We start from the raw sequence: 19,049 nt of genomic DNA, 5'->3' as shown, positions 1-19,049 counted from the left end.
TTCAGCTTGGTCTTCTGCTCACGCCTCCATCCGGGTGGCTTTGTCTTCTGTGAGTGCCATCTTTCACTTCCTTCCTGGCAGGATGCTTCGTTTTGTTTATTTGTTCCACTCCTTCCTTTCTGGTAATTGGACAGTAGGTTCATGTGTACTTCTGCATCCCTATACCCTGGTTATTCCAGTGTGGGGTCTACTCATAATTTTTTCCCTTTTTCATTGCTTGGGGTTTCTAACTCCTCTGCATTCCTCTGGGTTGAGGTCTCTTGGCTGTGCCTCAGCCCTTAGCTCTTTACAGGGGATACAGCACTCCTTGATGGTGTTGTCTTGGGGTAATTTGTCGTTACTCACCTGTTCCGGGCTTGTTGCCCCTCACTGTTATAGATTGAGGGTGCAAACTTTCTGTCATCTGCTATGACATTTTTCATATGTTTTTCTGCCTCCAGGGAGGATATTGCCTTCACTTTGCGAGGTTGCTTCTCGGAGTGGCGCTCTGCTCTTTCCCTTCCATGACTTCCAGTAACACAGTGCCTGGCACTTTCCTTAATGGTGCTGTTCCTTACCATTCGCTTCATCTCTTTCTGTTTCACTGATTTTTTCGCACACTGTTACCATACTCTCATAGTTTTGTTTGTGACGGCTCCGCGTTGTGGCACGAAAAAGTTCTCTGAAGAAAACTGACGTCAGCGCGCCGGGTGGGACTTAAGTGACCTTGCTGACGTCATGCCGCGGACAACGTCAGGGCGGAGTCACGTGGTGCCGCCCCCCGGCACGCAGAGATGCTGTGGCAACATTTTTTCCCGATCCAGTTTCACGCCGGGTGATAATTCTATGTTAACGAATCTGCGGCTATAATCGTCTCTACCAAATACATCATTACGGAAGGTAAGTAACTTGTACTCAATCGCTAATGCAAAAAGTAACAAGGACAACAGTCAAATCTGCTTTGTGCCTCTATTTATTGTAAGCAGATCTGATATCTCCTGCATCACTCTAACTCTTGCTGGTAAGTCTGTGCAAAGAAGTCTTGTATATTTGATAAATGTATGGCCAATGTTCATTTTATCTAGTAAAGCAAGCAATTCTATGGAGTCAAAGGCTTTTTCATAGTCGGCCAATAGAAATGTGGTGGGTCCATCCAACCTGTTCTCTAACTCAAGGGCATTACAAATCCTTCTAATAACATGTCTTGTGGCACAGCCGGGCATAAAGCCATTTTGATCCAGTCAATTTGGGAACTAATAACTGATATCTGTCTAGCAAATGGTTGGGAAAGCACTTTCAGAAGAATTTTCACCCCCACATAAAGGAGAGAGATTGGCTGATAGGATGGACACCGGTCCAGTGCACATCCCATTTTGTGGATAGCTACAATATCTACTGAGCACAGATCCAACAGCAATTCGCACTTCTAAGAGACTCCGCACAACCAGAAGTGAGTCAAATAGTATAGATGTTTAAAGACTTTAGATGGGAACGCATTGTGTCCTGGAGTTGTACCAGGCTGAAGTTGTTTAGGGCCTCTGATAAGCCTTGATTAGTAATTTCTCCATCCAGGAGAGAACTATATACATTACATAACCTCCTCATTTGAAGGTCATCAACACAAACGGACTATGCATCTGTGTCCAGTGTCTCAGCTTGTGAGTATAGTACCGAATAGTAAGTCGCAAATGATTGTACTATGTCACAGTCATCTTTAATAACTCACCCATTATCAGTGCTGGGATGCTGATTAGACACATTTATATTTACAACAAGGGGTGGTGAGGGACAGAGTCTCTGAATTAAACAGAATACTCTCACCCAGTCAAGAGATCAGGGCTAGATCCAACACCGTTTTTTAGCTCACTGCACCATCCCAGTTTCAGAACCTGGCTGTATGCAAATTAGTCTGTTCCTGTCCCAGTGCATGATGGGAACAGGGCAAACCAAACTACAAAAGCCAATTCTTACACTGGGAAGGAAACAAGCTACCGGGGACCGGTTTCTGGCATTTCAGCCGTCTTCGGCCCGGCTTGCTTGAATCCTGATGGTGCAATGAGCAAGGAACTCACATCTGAGTATACCCTTCCACGCTTAGGGTGGACAAAAATATTTACAAATTTGTAAATCGTTTTTGGCCACTATAGGTGTGGCAGGGTATACTCAGACATGAGTCCCTTTCTCACTGCTCCATCAGGATTCAAGCAAGCCGGGCCGAAGAAGGCTGAAATGCCAGAAACCGGTCCCCGGTAGCTTGTCTCCTTTCTGGTGAAGAATTGGCTTGGTAGTTTAGTCTGCCCTGTTCCCATGATGCACTGGGCCAGGGACAGACTGATTTGCATATAGCCAGGTTCTGAGCTGGGATGGGGTAGTGAGATAAATAACGGTGATGGATCAAGCCCTGATCTTTTGACTGGGTAAGAGTGGTCTGTTTAACTCAGACACTCTGTTCATCACCACCCCCTTTTTGTAAATCGTTTTTGGCCACTATAGGTGTGGCAGGATATACTCAGACATGAGTCCCTTTCTCACTGCTCCATCAGGATTCAAGCAAGCCGGGCCGAAGAAGGCTGAAATGCCAGAAACCGGTCCCCGGTAGCTTGTCTCCTTTCTGGTGAAGAATTGGCTTGGTAGTTTAGTCTGCCCTGTTCCCATGATGCACTGGGCCAGGGACAGACTGATTTGCATATAGCCAGGTTCTGAGCTGGGATGGGGTAGTGAGATAAATAACGGTGATGGATCAAGCCCTGATCTTTTGACTGGGTAAGAGTGGTCTGTTTAACTCAGACACTCTGTTCATCACCACCCCCTTTTTGTAAATCGATTAGACACATTTGGCATCTGTGATGTAAGGTTTTACTGGCTTTGTCCTCCCCACTGGTATAAATGACTGCATCATAAGCCATACTGTCCTTGCCTCTTCCAACAATGTTAAATACAATGTGGATTTTGTGTGCATTATTTCTCTGATAAGGTTAGATGAGGGAGAGTGCATGTGCTGGTGCCCAAGTGCAAGATGTCGGGCCTCCATATCTATCACCGCCTATTGATGTTGTTGCTTTTTACGATCTTTAAAGCCAACAATGTTTCCACATATCATACCTTTAAATATTTCCCAGAGTATCCCAGGGAGGCCACCAAACCCTGATTATCAGCATAATATATCTCAAATACATCTCTGATGTATTCTCTAAATTCTTCATTTTGTAGGCACCATGCACTAAGCTACCACCCTGACAGCCGGTCTCCTTGGGCCCTTCGGTAGTGTAAACTCCAAAGAGGAGTGATCCGAAAGACTTTGAACTAGGAGTGAGAACGTTAATGTACCCCAGACTAAAACATAAAGGCCTTTTCCCTTGGATGAAAGATTCATCAGTAACCTCCAAGAATGTTGCCAATGTCGTCGGGCTACATTGAAGAGCTCCCAGTCAGTGCCATCTATCCGGCCTCCAGTCAACTACTCCATTCAGATCTCTGCCCAGAACCCACTGTCCCTTTGGGAGTCGTTCGATAAATCCACTGCTAACTTCCATGAAGGACACCAATAGGATGTGAGTGCATATCTAATGAGTAAGGACGAAGGACTCCCATGTAGCACCCATGTAACTGACACATAGTGACCTAGTGTATCATGCCTTGTGTGTGCAATCTGCGGAGGCAAATGGCTACGGATCAAAATAGTGACATCACTTCGTCCTCTAGTGAATCTGGAGTGATATCCTTATGAGAAGTCCAGACAGGGCCAAATGGATATTTTCTCCCTATGAAATGGGTCTTCGGTAAAAAAAAAAAATAAGTATATCTGAGATTCGGTGCTTCGCAGCTTTAAGAACTGTGCCTGTTTTAACCCTGCCTAACAGAACGTTTACATTGATTATGGGAGATTTCAACCCATGCTTTGATTACTCTGAGCCCTTGAGCATTTGCAGATCCTGGACTTCAATCAGGCAATGTTGGACCAAACGCACATAGTAGGCCGTGCATTGGATTTTTCATTGGTACGCAAACGCATCATAAAACTCATTACTTCTGATTCCGTTGTTATGGCTGGATCACCTGCACATTTCAAAACTTGTACATAGCCACACCCTCATGGACGTCATTTAGGGGTCGCTGTGGCGACCCCTGGCTTGCCTCCTGCGACCCCGAGCACTGTGCCTGCGATTTCCTTGATTCAGAGGACAGTTGCTAAGTTAGAAAATAATCATTTACTATTGCAAGTGGCGGCTGCGTAGATCGTCTCCGTTCCTCCTGCTGCCCCTGAGCTTGTGGAGGGAGTAAGAAAGAACTCCATGGGAGAGAAGGAGTTTGAGCGGTAAAAGGCTCAGAGGCGAAATGAGGGTAGAATAACGAAAATGAGAAAACACTACAGAGAGAAGGGTGAGAAATCAAAAGACAAAGACAGGAAGATGTGTGTTTGAGAGACACAAAGAGGGATGAAAGAGACACCAATAATACTGTGACATAGACAGGTGAGAAAGGACAGCTAAGAAATTAGGAGAGGTGGTAGAAAGGTGAAATAGTGTGAAAAAAGAGACAGAACAAGTGATAAAGTGAAGTGAGCGAGGGGAAGACGTAATATTAGGAGATCAGTGAGAAAGACACATTCAAGATAGAAAGGTGGCGTGAGAAAAAGTCAGGAACAGGTGAGAAAGACGTGACAGAGAATAAAAAAAGTTTGACAGTTAACAAACAGATGACCTGTGATGTCACTTTCGCTACCCCTGACCTTTTGATGAATCGACGCCGATGCTCACCCCATGCAATAGCCAGACAATACTTTGTGTTTCTGTCAGATTCTACAATAACTAGTGGAGAAAATCACTGGTGGATTAGGATACGTTTCAATGTAAAAGTCATAAAAAGAAGTACCCAAAAGCTGTTAGGAGAGAGAAAAAATGGCCTCAATGGCTGGAAGCATGGCAGAGCCTCAAACTAAATGAGGAAGATTTTCAGTATCTACCAGTTGATAAACAATCCAAATGCACTTAAAATACCTCGAGTGTGACAAGCTGACATTGCAAAGATCTTCGGTGGTATTACCTGTTAGCACAAAAATTACAGAAACTTAGAACTCTTCCTTTACCTTTCCATTGTTTTACCTCCACCACTTGATTAACTCCTTTCTTGGAACAACCATGAGGAACTGGCAGGTCTGGAATAAAGGTAACCACATCCCACCATCTAGTAAAGCATGCGTGAAAGAATATCTCCTTTCGCTTGAATCAGAACTCACATTCATGTTACATGGAGAAATCCCTCGCTCGTGCCTCTCTTGAAGAAACTTTCTGTTGATCCAAAATCTTATCTTTCTGTTGGCCAAATTTTGACTTGCCCAACCCCAGCAAGATAATCGAAAGGGAGGTCACAAAGCAGATGCAAGAGCATCTAAAATTAAACTACATCCTGTAAGTTTATTAGTTTGGTTTCATACCAACCAGGGGGGTTGGAATTGGCCTGGCTATCCTCACAAAGGGATCCACCTTAGAAGGAATATGATTCTTCTGTTCGAACCACAGACAATGAATGCTTGGGTTATTGGACAATCAGGGTACCCCATCCCTAGCCTGGCTCCTCATAAATGTCTGTGTGCCTTCTAGCACATCTCCTTGAATGGTACAAGGTGAACATTAAAATACAAATGAACTTCCAGTTGAAAAATGTGTCAACCATGCTTTAAAACATTTTGGATCACTTTTTCTATTGAATAATAGATCCTCCTATGTTTGAATCGAGCAAAACCCACAGTCCTTATATTCGGTAAAAAGAACCTAACTGGCAACCTTCTAAATGGCCTTCCAGCTTTCTAATGCCACCATGTAGCACATGAACAGTACAGAACCTGGGAGTCATTCTAGATTCAGAAATGTCTTTCATTCTCGAACTCAAAACAGAGCTCAAGCACATTCATCTACTTATCTTCTTTCTCAAGATAATCTTCCCGCTTCTCTGCCCTTCCCCCCAGGTCATATAAAAAAGAGCTTTGGTTATGGCACAGTATGAGGTCTGTAACATTGTTTACACCAGGCTGCCAAAATGCCCATTGACAGGTTGTGTAGCCTCTAATATCAGGCAGGCAAATGATGCGTGATGCTGTGAACACATCAAATTAACTCTAAAAGGTCTATATTGGCTCCCAGGGAAGGCAAGCTGGGAGGCATACTAATGCAAAGATACCGGAAACTTAAAAAAAACAACTGCCCCTGGATATGCTCCCAAATCGATATGCCCTTGGCAACATCAAATGCCATTATCTGAAGAATTGACAGACAGCTGAAACAAAGAGGAAAATGTTGGGAGTTCAAGAGTGAGGTTAGACCCTAAGAATATGCATTTCAGAGAAGGACTGAAAATCTCTTGGTCCCAGAAATTGCAAAGATTCTGCAAGGAACCTTCCATTCCTCTTCTAACACAAGTTTTAGTTGCGTTCAAGTCTGTAACTGAAACATGACTTGGGGCCATTAGCCCACTACGTATAGGGAGACCATAAGCATCCGCAATACAATCTACACGTTTTACACTGTGTACACAGAGTTTGGTTGTATTTTCACTGGATGCATGTTCTGAAGTATAGAATATGGAGAGCACTCCTTTGCTTATCTTTCAGTCATAAATGTGTTATACTAAAATGTTTTGCTCTCATTTCCTTTTTGTTTAGTGGTCAGAAGAAGCTTGTGCAGCACATCTTACTCAGAGGGATGGATATTTGGCCAATACACAAGGACAACTCAAGGAACAGTTGTTTCAGGAAATTATTCATTACTTTGACAAGGGCAAGGTAAACAAAATTGCAGAGCTGTATTTCTTTGCCCACCATATTGTAAACATGTATTTCATCTTATGAAGTTCAGTTACTTTTAGACTTGTTATACATTGTCATTTGAGATATTTTGTTTCACAAGTCAATTGTCTAACAATGGTAAAATCTTTGCAGGTTTGGTAATGGGATGTAAGTTTGTGACTGCCCATTCTCATTAGTAGGTATCTGTATTTTAGCCCTGATTATGAATGGGTAAGAAAATGCTGCCCTCTGCAACCGCTGGCGTGTGCAGCTGTCCCGGGATACTTTTCAGCAGGTCAAACCAGCCGGAATTTAACGGGGAATATGGTCCAGTAAATTACCTTAGCATATGGACTGTGGTGCGTTATGCACCAACATCTGCATGTTATTCCCCATTAAATGGAAAACACTTGAAAAAGATGCTATTGATTGCACCAGGTGTGACAAATACCAAGTACTCCTCCGGGGCACTCATAATCAGCGCCTAATTGTAAAGAGGTTGGATGTTTACTGCCATGCAGCCAGAAGTTGTATTTATGAATGTTCTAATCCTTATTTTGAAGAAACGAATTAGAACTTATAATTTATTTTTAAGTTCAAAGAGCCTCTGAAAATAGTACATTGAATCAAATCCAAGAAAAGTCCCATGGCGATTGAATCTTTATCAGTATTAACAACGAGAGTGCTCTTCAGGTAGATGAATGTGACAAAAAGAGCTACTTAGCCCACATTTAATTACAGTGTCATCTGAAGTGACCCACTTCAGTTAACTACACGGATGTTTAAAATAATTAAATGTACATTGCTTTAACAATGCGACTCCTGGAAAAGCAAAGAGGTGCTCTGCATTACTAAGATCCTAACTTTAATCCTTACTAACATTACTTTGTAGTTGTTGTAGCACTGCCTTCATCTGTGTACAGAGGTAATAAAGCAGTTAGTCACTAGCAGTGCATTTCCTCATCGATTTCAATGGTGCCTTAAATGGTGAACATGCTTGGAATATTCCAGTGTCCTAGCAGTGTCTTCTGGCCTCGAAGAGGTGTGGTAAATGTCAATTATTTTGGACTTTAGTTAAGTCGTTTTTGATGGCATTGGTGATGAGATGTGTAGTGTCATGAGCGACGTCTCTGGTGGACATTGTTGATGAAAAATGTATTCCTACAGTAGGGAATTTGATTCTATGTAGTGGGCACAAAACCTAATTAGCATGGCCACAGATTTACTTTCTTAAAATGTTCACAAATGTATGTCAATTACATTCAATTTCAACATGTCTTAAACTTTGGAATCCAAAACCAATTGTGAAACTCGGGTAGCTGCCTCGCAAGGCCACAATAATAACAATACAAATGCTTATATAAGCAATACCAAGCATTCAAATCATACCTTTAAATCATAATAATGTACATGCTAATGGTTCTTTTTGATTAAAGAACGACATAAGTAATAACAATATTAGCATTCTTGATTCAAATGCTCAAGGAGTAATGTTTTTATTTTTCTCTATACTCCTCCTCAAAACGACTAGAGGTTGGAGAAACTGCTTTTGTATGTACTTTAAAAAAGGGACCTGGCTTTACTTTATATTATCATCAGGTTCCCTTTGTTCCATAGATTTTTGCCAACTTTCTAAGATTGAAAGTGTTGAGGTGTTTAAAACCCAACCATTTCTGGGTTCTCTTGAGGACCATGAACTGGGTATCATTATTTTAGTTTTTGTGTTTAGAGATGCACTAGTATCTTCAGTTTCCTTTTGATGAGGAGCTTGGTTCAAGATTAAGCTTGTCAGAGTAGTGCTCTTGCCTTTTACAGTTCGCGTGTGTCACTCTCACTGCCATGCACGATTTGTTCTCAATTATCCAGGTTTTGACAATGTGTAATTTGTCTGCAAGAGGGGACTTCAATGTGGGTTCAGCATATTCGAGCCGTTGTTATTGTGTTGGCCTTGCAAAGCAGCTATAGCAGTTGAACATTTTATTTTAGGACCCTAAGTTTATGACATGTTGAATGTGAATGTAATTGACAAACGTTTGTGAAAATGTAACAAAATAAATCTGTGGCCATGCTAATTAAGTTTCGTGCTACTACACAGAACAGAATGTGTTGTTAATCACTTTTAGAAAGTTGGCTTTTTCTTGCATTAGCATTTGCTGCCTGCAACCTGTCTCTGGTCACATGACTAGGTGTAGTTGGCAGTTGGGCTTTCTGTATTTCTCCTAGACATCCACACACAATGGGAGCTTAGGTGTGACAGAATGGGCCATCATGGCGGGATGGGAGGGAAGAGCAGGGCCCAGCATCACTTACAACTGAATTCGCTGTATCCTGTCACCACACACAGGCTGCATACCTCCTGTAGTTATTCTTGAGCCAGGGCAGAGAAGGTGGGGCATCAGTGCACTTCAAAGACATTCCTCTAGAAGATTATCCCCACTTCAAAGGCACAACTGTGTATAAAATAAGGACCTCAGACACCATCAATTCAGAACACTTCTCGGCCTGTGAATACTCTGCCAGGAAGAACTGCTGTGCTGATGGACTGCCACTCTGATGGACAGTACTCTGCTGGACTCATGCTTTGATGTGCTTACCTGCTGCCCTCTTGTCTGAGTGAGAAGGACTGGACCTGTATTACTTGAACCCAGTGTGAGGGTTAGTTGGCTGGCCTCCTGGTCTGAAGCCTCAGGGACATAACAGGCTTCCAACAACCTTGCATCTGCACCTGGACTTTGCCATCTTGGAGTCTTCCCTGCCAAGTGGTGCTATCCCAGTCCTCAACCCTTGGACAGGGGTCTAAGGTGCTCTGCCAGCCTATGTGGATCCAGCGGAACCAACGCATCACCTCTGCTGCGCAGCAAAAACCAAGCAGAACTGATGCATCCCTCACTGCTTGGATGATAACAGCTGCATAAAACCTGCATCGCGTTGCAGCCTGTCGCCACATCGGAACTGCTGCTGTGCAACGAATTCCTGGCTCAGGCCCTTACATCTCTCGTCGATGGCAGCCCTGACAATGGCCCAAGACTCTGCATTGTAGCCTTGCAGCTCTTTGGAACCGGCTGCACACCACACCCTGATGCCGGACTTTGCATCGCTAGCCCCATCGACAGGATCCTCAACGCCTACTCAACAGGACCTCGAACCGTAGCCTCGCCGCATCTCAGAACACAACACAACTTCATTGCGGATGCACCCAGTGCTCTGCAACCCAGGATTTAAGGTACTCTGTTTACTGGGCCTAACTGGGTCCCTATAGCTGGACCATTTCTCCATCGTGATCGGCCTGAGCTTGGTACTTTTTCCTGGTCCTGCGCTACCATATATCCGAAACTGGCGCTCTACTCCTTTTTGTGCTATTTACTCTAAAAGCTTTAAAATTCAGTATCTCCAGTTCTACTAATTGGATTTGGTTGTTTTGGTCTTGTTTTATTTATTAAATTAAGCTCTATTTTTCTAACCTGGTGTTTTTCTAACCTGGTGTGGGATCTTTTTGTGTGGTATTTTCACAGTTTTACTGTTTGAAGTGTTGAATAAATGCTTTAGACATTACCTCAAAGTTAAGTCTGACTGCTGTGTGCCCAGGTACCAGAAGGTGAGCACCAGCTAATTTAGGGTTTGGGTTTGCTTGTGCCTTACCCGGACTAGGATTGTGGCGGCTGCTTGACCAAGGCTCACACCCCAGTCAACCAACAACCCAATTTCTAACACTATACATTTCCAAGAATTTACCTGAATTTACCTTTATCACTGTCCACACTGCAGATAAGATGTGGACCGAGGCCTTGTAAGAAGCCCACCTCACCATACTTCCCACATTATTTGGCTGTGTCCTGAATAATGAGGCAATAAGGCACATGATAATTACTGCAGCCAGTAGTACTGTCAGTGTTATTGTCTCCCAAAATAATGGGCAGCTCTTATTGAAGCCTAAATGAAGTGCTGTTTTTTTAAGTGGCCATGCAGCTGAACTTCATTGCTCCTTTGGCTCTGCATATTTGCTCAGAACTAGATTACTGACGCCCCCCCCCAAAAGAAAAGTGAGTTAGTCCATTTCATACCTCAGTACAAGTGACTCTTCAAGTAAGTTCCGTATGAAAAGAAGCATGAGCGGGGACCTGTACAGACAGCTAATAATGCATGTTCCCTCTTAACCTTCTGGATACAATCATGGCTTTAAACATACATATTTATGTGACCAATAATGAAATTAAGACCAGTGATACGAATTAATATGTTGTGATACAAAACAGAACGTGAGGTACAGTGTATTCAGGAAAGGGTGAGGTCCCTGCTACCAATACAGGATTTTCTATCCATAACATTCTGTCCAAGGCCAGCCCCTAGTAAAGGCGCGTTAAACACAGGAGGTAATGCTCAATAAAAACAACATTCACTCCTATTTTCCTTTCCTGATTTGTCTTCTGAGATTAGGTGTCCCTTACCTTGTTATATTGCAATCTGTTTTCTTGATTTTTTTTTCCTGCGGTTTTTTAATGTATTCCCTTTCAGCATTAATAAAAAGCCAAAGCAGACTGAAAACAGAAGCAATCATCTCATCCCCTTTCAGCTCTCCCAGTAAAAAGCTTTGTATTCAGGTTTGTCATTGTAGTGTAAACTCCTCTGAGGCAGCTGGAATTGTCTGATCTTATTGTGCTTTGCTGAGGCCAAGTAATTTTAATAAAGACCTTAATCCAAGGACTTTTCTGAAGAAAAAAAAAGCCGAAAGCTGATTGGTGTCAAGATGAGGAACGAATATAAGAAGTCCTTCACTAGAAAACGTAGGCCAATGGGAGGTTTAGATAAAGAAAAAGATGAGACACTTATGTGGTCTAGAAGCACGCTGTAGGTGGGCATTTGCAAAGCGTGAACGATACTTATTAAAACTAGTTTCTAACCAGCTGCATTTGAAAAAGTCGTACTATTTCTAATCATGTTTAGTGCTGTAAATAAACAGGATAAGGAGAATATAGTTTCACAACATTACAGCTACTGATTTGCATACCGTTGTACACCGACAAATGAGCATTTATTAAAGCTGAAATATGCAATATTTTCCAAATGCCTGTGAACCCTAAACAGTTTTTCCCAGTTTCATTAACATATTGTCAGGTGCTAAATGAAACCTGGAAATGCGTTCCTATGATTTGCTTTCATGAAGATGCTGTGCCTTGGAGTTTCATTGTATGGATTTATTTCTTTTGAAATTTTTCCTTCAGCTGTTTAATAAGAGTAGTTTTCTTTTCTGTAGGCGAACATAAGGCGTGAAAACTAATAAAGAGATAGAATATCGCTTTCAAATTCACTAGAAACACCCATGTGAAGGAACTGCGAGACCATTATCTGATTCTGTTAATGTTTTCTACCATTCACAGAAAAAATAATTTCAATTTATCACTTCCACTTTGTATGGCACCGATGACGTTTGGGTTAGGCTTTATTATTCTTTGATGAATAGCCCACATATTGAAGAATTTTTGTACTACCTGGACATTCTGTGCATGGCTTTATGGATACACATTATTTAGAAAATTCATACATAGTTTGAAGATCATGGGTTACTTCGCCCGGCGTTGCACTAATGAATTTACAGACTCCAAAAAGCAGAATCAAAGAGCCGAGACAAAATAAATCATGGTTTACAGATGCATCCACATCGTTTCCTAAAGACTTTCTGCTAGTGTTAAGTTTTGCAGTTTATGAACACCGGCCGACAGGGTCGAACTTGGACCGTAAATAGGCCCAGTAAGATGGCTATGTTTGCATATTGGGACAGTTTTAAAACTTGTAAAGACACGTGGCAGCCGGCACAGGTAAGAGCGGTGGGGTGGGGTGGGTGTCGATGACGTCGACATACGAAGGGATAAGTTAAATTAAATAAAAAAAAAAAAATCCAGTTAACTTGCGCTCCCCGCATCGCCGACTGAGCACAAAGAAAGGGGTTTTATTTAAATTTAATTTAACTTATTCTGTAGTATGTCTACTTCCCCACCCCCCACCCTGCCCCGCCTCACCGCTTTTACATGTACCAGCCGCGACTGGCGCTGAATAAGGGTTTTGCAAGGTAGATTGTGGATTTGAGCTTACACGCCAATGGTTTGCGTATTTTTTATAATGCTATGGGTAGAAGGCATTTCTTACATGTATTAATGGTTTTTAAAGTAAAAATGCCATCAACGCTGCTTTATGCCATTGAATCCATCCCCGTCAAAGATTGGAATTTTTTGGACAGAATCGAAGGTCGGATATTACGCAAATTGTGTAATTTTAGTACTTTAGTTCCATCGGCTGGTATTAGGCTGGAATTTGGCTTAATACGTTCCTACATTCAAGGTTTAGCTAGGGTTTTACGTTGGAGATACCAGTTGAAAAATTCAGAGCGAGACTCATTAAGAGGGATCATGTGTCAAAAAGTTTTTGGTGTTCGGGCAACTAATTATTCCTTTTATCATGATTTTTTATTTGCACAAAAAACCTTCTCTATACAAGAAGATTTAGGCCCACATGCATCATTGTGACATTTTGCACTTCCTAATTTGCGAAAAATAAGGAATCGCAAATTAAGAAGTGCAAAATGCTATGCATCATTTTTTTCGGTATTTCCTTGTGATTCGGTAAAAATCGCAATTTTTACCGAATCCCAAAGAAATACCGAATTCTTAAGTTAATTTCCGCAATTCCCATTGATTCCTATGGGCCAAAAGGCCCATAGGAGTCAATGCAAATTGCGAGTGGCACTTAGAAAATTTCATGGGTGCAGGGGGGGGTCCAAAGGACCCCCCCCATGCACCCCTGAAATGTATTTTTCGCATCATGTTGCACACACACATGTCCTAAGGACATGTGTGTCCGTAACATGAATGTTGAGAAAAAAAAGCATTTTCAACATTTTAAACACTTTTTCCAAATTTACCGAGTGGTTCAACCACTCGGTAAATTTGGCACCCTATTTGCGAATTTTCACTTTTTAAAATAATGATGCATTGCTTTTAAGAAATCGCACATCTGCGACTTCTTAAAAGCACCCGCAATTTTAGAACTCGCAAACATGTTACGAATTCTAAAATTGCTTCATGCATCCCAAAAAGCACTTTTGCATTCGCAAACGGCCGATTTTAAGAAATCGCACCGTTTGCGACTACAAAAATGCTTGATGCATGTGGGCCTATTTGAGTACTCTTCTTCCTTCAGAATTTAAATCTTTCTTAAAAACCTTTAGTGGTAAGATTAGTTTTAATAGAGACAATGAATTCTGTAATTCCAAAAAGAGACTTGAGTTAATTGCAAGGACAAACACACCAAAAACTTCCCAAAAATATGTATATTGGAATTTACAGCATGGATCCCGAAGACTTCTCACACTATGTCACATGAATCTTCCTTTAAACGATCTCACTGCACACTGGTCCCCAAATCTGAGTAATGGAAAAATCTGTAACCTTTGCAATCTGAGTGTTCAGACCTTGGATCATGTCTTGTTTGCAAGTCCCGCATTGACCTCGAGCCGCCACAGTTGGTTACGACCAATGTTCTTACAAAAGGGCGTCAAAAATGTAACTTCAGCACACGATTTTCTATTTTGTCTAAAAAATGAAGCAATGTGTTTAAAACTTTTTAATTATTTTAAGGAGTTCATGTGTATATTTTAACCCTGTTTTCTGCGACTGTTTGCACAAGAGGGAGATGCTGTGTTCTTTTTCTACCTTCCGTTCCGCTGCTAGCTTAAAGTCTCAGATAAAGTGAGATACTGGACTGCGTTTACACAAGTATTGCTGCTACTCTATTGCTTTCTGGTTAGGATAAGATAAGCTTTATAAATTTCGTTCGCGGCTAAAATTAAACACGCTGCTGAGGAGGAATTCTACATTTTTATCTTGTATTTTAAATTGTTGATATTTATTGCCCCCGTACACTTTTGTTCTCTTCAGGATACATCTTGCCATTTTATTCTGTTTACTGTTTGTGGAATGAGTGCTGCTATATTTACATTTTCTTGTATTAATTTGTATGTATTTTATGTGGACCTCATCTGAGTTCCAAATCTTAATAAATATTTGAATTGAATTAAGTTGAGCTTACTGCAGGCAATGTCTGTTTTAATATCAGAGAAATCAATTGTAGAAACCGGTCCAGAAGACCATAAAACAGGCCCACAAACAGCCAAAAAATTGGCCCACACATTGACCTGTCAGACCAGCCCCTCGGGAATTGCCTGATTGCCCTACAGGCTAGGATGGCCCTGCTGCCGAACACAGGATTGGTGATGCTGCTGTGATACATTTGCCTCAAATTATTCGCTAATCCTTAGGTATTTTAGGCTAATTCACAAACATTTTCTTGACCTAAATCAACACTGTACCTTTAAAAAGTCATAATCCTAGATATTCTCAAACTCTGAAAAAACTGTAAATGAGTGCTAGAGTGTGCACACATTATATGAATTCATCGCAAAAGCTTTCTTTTGTCAGGTCGAAATTGCAGTTTAAAACTTTCCACTCAGGCTGCAGTGGCAGTCCTGTAGACATGTTTTACAGTGCTACCTCAGTTGAAGGCACAATGATTGTGGCAGGCCACTAGTAGTATTTCATTTACAGGAGCTGGATACATGTACTACTGCTACTAGGAACTTACAAGTAAAGGAGATGTGGCAATTAGATATAGACCAATTTTATCATGTTTAACAGGGAGCAAACAAGTACTTTACCACTGGTTAGCAGGACTAACGTGTGCAGAGTCCTCATGGCTAATAAAAACGGGTTCAGCTGCATAAGGAACAAAAACTAAGCAAATAGCACCTAAAAGGTGGCCCTTTCCAACAATGTTGTAATGTAAAACAATACCTATAGTCATATAGAGGTAGCAAGTATATAGTTCAGCTAAAGTCGAGGTATGTAGCAAAGACGTATGACGGGCAGCGATCATACAGAAATACATGCAACTGTATGTAGAGTCCTGTGTTAATTAATCAGATAATGCATAGCATGTTATTCTTGTGGTGAGACGGAAAGACTGTGTTTGTAATTAACTTAACAGTTTGTGCTCCTAATAAGGCAGAGAGGCATTTCTCATATTGTTCAAGAATCACTGCATTCTGTAAGCGAGGAAGACACTTTAACATCCTAAATACAAAAGATAAAAATGACCATTTAAAAGTTGGTCATGACCTGTGCATTCCTAAGCAAAGAACTGATTCTCTTCTAGAGTTATTTTTCCTCCTGCGATTCCAATTTTATTTCTGAGATATACAAGGGTGGCTATGTGCAGCACACTGAAAAGTGAAGCAGGGTGTTTTGTATTTAAAATGAGATTCAAGAGGTATCCATTTGAAGCTTGCCATGACTGACAAAATATTGTAACATTTTCTAGAACTAGAGGCAAGTTGAGCTGTAGAGTGTACAGCTGTTTTGAGGTGTGCAAACTGTTTTTCGGAAGTCCAGTGAGAGAGATATTACTGTGATTTCTCGAACTGTCTTCACATCTGCTCTTGAGGGAAAATATCATATATTTCAAATGTCCTCAGTTGGTAGTTAACATCCTTAGTTATAACTTTGACATGTGGTAATAGGTCACATTAGGAATCCAGGATGAAACCTAGTGATTTGGCAGGTGATGGAGATGCCCATGCTGTTCATAATGTCTGCCCATTCGATTTGATGCTGGTGTTTAAAGGCTGCGTGTTATATATACATAGGTTCTGTATTCTGGCTTCAGTGTCTACAACTAAAGGCAGACTTGTAAGAACAGGAATAAAAAAAATGTGGTCCACCAAAGAAGGGCTCTTGAGATGTATTCTTTAATATTTGCATACAGGTAGCTGATGAAGCACTGTGGCATTCCTGAAGCGGTGATGACTTGTACAACATAAACCCATCTCATATTTTAGGGAGACCTGTATGAGAACCCCAGTTAGTCCAACACGAGTGAGTGTGAGTGCTATATTAAATTGTCGATTCTTCTTCCAGTACGGAAGTTCACTTCCGTCTCTCAACCCATATCAGGCACTCTAATGCTGAGGACCGAGTCACTCTTTGAAGGTTCTTACTCCCAGTTGGATATACTAGTATACCCACAGTGACCAATCTTACCAGCAGCCTTTTCTCAGACACTCGTTCAAAAAGCAACCATTATTCAAGTAGCTATCTGTATGTGGCACGTGACTTCTGTTGGGGAACTGCTCTATCTAATAGTGACTTATTTCAGTGACTTAGTTTCCTCTTCATTTACTAGTCTCTTTACCTTGAAGTAACCTCAGGGCACATTTTCAACGTAACTCAATAAACTGTGTATTCATCAGCAGCATCAGGCCCTGGATGTAACTGAACACAATATATTGTTGACCTCATATCAGGCCATAGGTTACTGTCATCTCCTGCTGTTGCATGACCTGCACCAACAGGTACAGTGGAAGTCACTGCTGAAAACTAAGCAGTATTACATCTTGCCACATATGCCAGCAGCAGGGCTGGTATGCAATAACATGATGTGCTGTAGATTCCCTTCTCCTGAGATGACTGTTGCTTTCAAATGTATGCAGCTGAGTCATTGTGTTGTACTCTTTGCCCTAATAGTGATCGTATTATGTATGGTTTTACTGCTACCAGGCTTCTTGCAAAGTGCTGTCATTTAATTTCTGTAGGTGATAACAGCAATAGGTGGTGTATATTCTGTGGTATGCTGCTGTATCTTGTGCTCTTTAGTGCATGCACAACTACGTGCTCTTCGACAACTGTGCATTATAGTAATCCTGCTTTGTGGTGAACCAACCTCAAGGTCACTGTAAGGCACATGTAACTTGCTCTTGACACTTTGCTGCACATGCACACTCTCTCTCTCTCTACAGGCTGAAGAAGTAGATTGGCTTCATGTTTATTGTACAAAGACTGGCATCAGCCAGGAAAAACACTAACTGGAAACTGCTGTGAAGCTGCGTGTGAGCCCAGAGCAGACGACCGGTGTCTGCGAATACTAAAAGGTCAGGGGGAAGTGGCTGAGACTCTGTTCCCTGATGTTTGGTCACATCAGTAAATGCGACTACTTGATTTAGGGCTCATCCATGCATGCAGTGGGGTTGATGTGTGTGATCAGGTGCCTACACGAGATTGGCATCCAAAAACCCACTTTCCACTGGATCTGCTCCTTAACGGATGGAACACAAGCTGTAAGCCTGGCAGCTTACTCCTCGGAAGTACGCAAACTCATCTGCGGAGCACCTCAAGGTCCATCGCTCAGCCCCACCCTTTTCAATTTATACATGGCCAGCGTCATCCACAGACACAACATCAACAACATCCTCTCCTATATAAATAGCACACAATTCATACTTTACCTCTCAGACAAGACCCCCAACTCAAGAAACAAGTTCACCGCCTGCATGACTCAAGTCACTAACTGGCTGAAAGCCAACTGTCTCAAGCTCAACACCAACAAGATGGTAATAGTGATTTTCCTCAAGAACACCTCACCATGGGACTTTTTTCTGGTGGACTTACTCAAACCCACACCCAGAATGCACACGAGGACCTCTGAATAATCATCGACCGGAAACCGGCCATGATCACACAAGTAAACACCATCACTGCATCCTGCTTCTACACCCTGAAAATGATGAGGAAGGTTTACGAATGGTCATTACTAGAAAAACTGTCTTTCACGCTCTAGCCACCAGGAAATCGGACTATGAGAACACCTTCTGCACTGGCATCACCAACCAACTCACTAGAACACTTCAAACTAACCAGATCCCAGCAGCCAAACTTCTCAACCTACCACACTTCAGGGAACTAAACTGGCTCCCAATTCAGTAATGCGCTGAATTCAAATGCCTTACACACATCAAGGCACTACTAACTTCAGCCCCACCGGAACAGTCACATATCCTTCCAACAGCCAACCAGAAATCTCCTCTCCTCAGAAACCCTACTCTCACACATCCCACACACACAGAACCAGACCAGAACAGGTGTTCTCTTACATCGCTCCTAAATTGTGGAGCAACCTCTCACTCTACATCAGAACCACCTACTCTTTTCTTGAATTCCATATGAAGATGAAGACCTAGCTTTTCAGTTAACCAACTTACCATAGGTAGGGTGAGGCACGCACACCTGCATGCCCTTACTGGTGATAGTGCACTTTACAAATACACATAACCTAACAGGTGACTTGCCAGAGTTCACTGGGCAAGGTTTCCCAAATTTTGTATGAACAGCATGGGTCATTATTGTCCCTCCTAATATTTGGACTGCCATCTCGGGGAAAGCAGCCTGTCAAATCTCACAAGAGGAGGAAG

The 19,049-nt window shown here is 41.9% G+C and overlaps 1 protein-coding gene across 1 annotated transcript in view; it reads left to right on the top strand.

The window, feature by feature from the left end:
• Nucleotides 1–19,049, top strand: part of DOCK1 (dedicator of cytokinesis 1) — a 1,358,032-nt gene that overhangs the window by 1,091,898 nt on the left and 247,085 nt on the right. The window contains exon 38 of the mRNA XM_086922569.1: nucleotides 6,638–6,757. Within this exon, the coding sequence (XP_086778695.1) occupies nucleotides 6,638–6,757 (120 nt within the window). The remainder of the gene's footprint in view (nucleotides 1–6,637; nucleotides 6,758–19,049) is intronic.

The sequence above is a fragment of the Lissotriton vulgaris genome, chromosome 5 (assembly GCF_964263255.1).
Source record: "Lissotriton vulgaris chromosome 5, aLisVul1.2, whole genome shotgun sequence".
Taxonomy (NCBI): domain Eukaryota; kingdom Metazoa; phylum Chordata; class Amphibia; order Caudata; family Salamandridae; genus Lissotriton; species Lissotriton vulgaris.
This window is presented reverse-complemented; position numbering and strand designations above follow the sequence as displayed.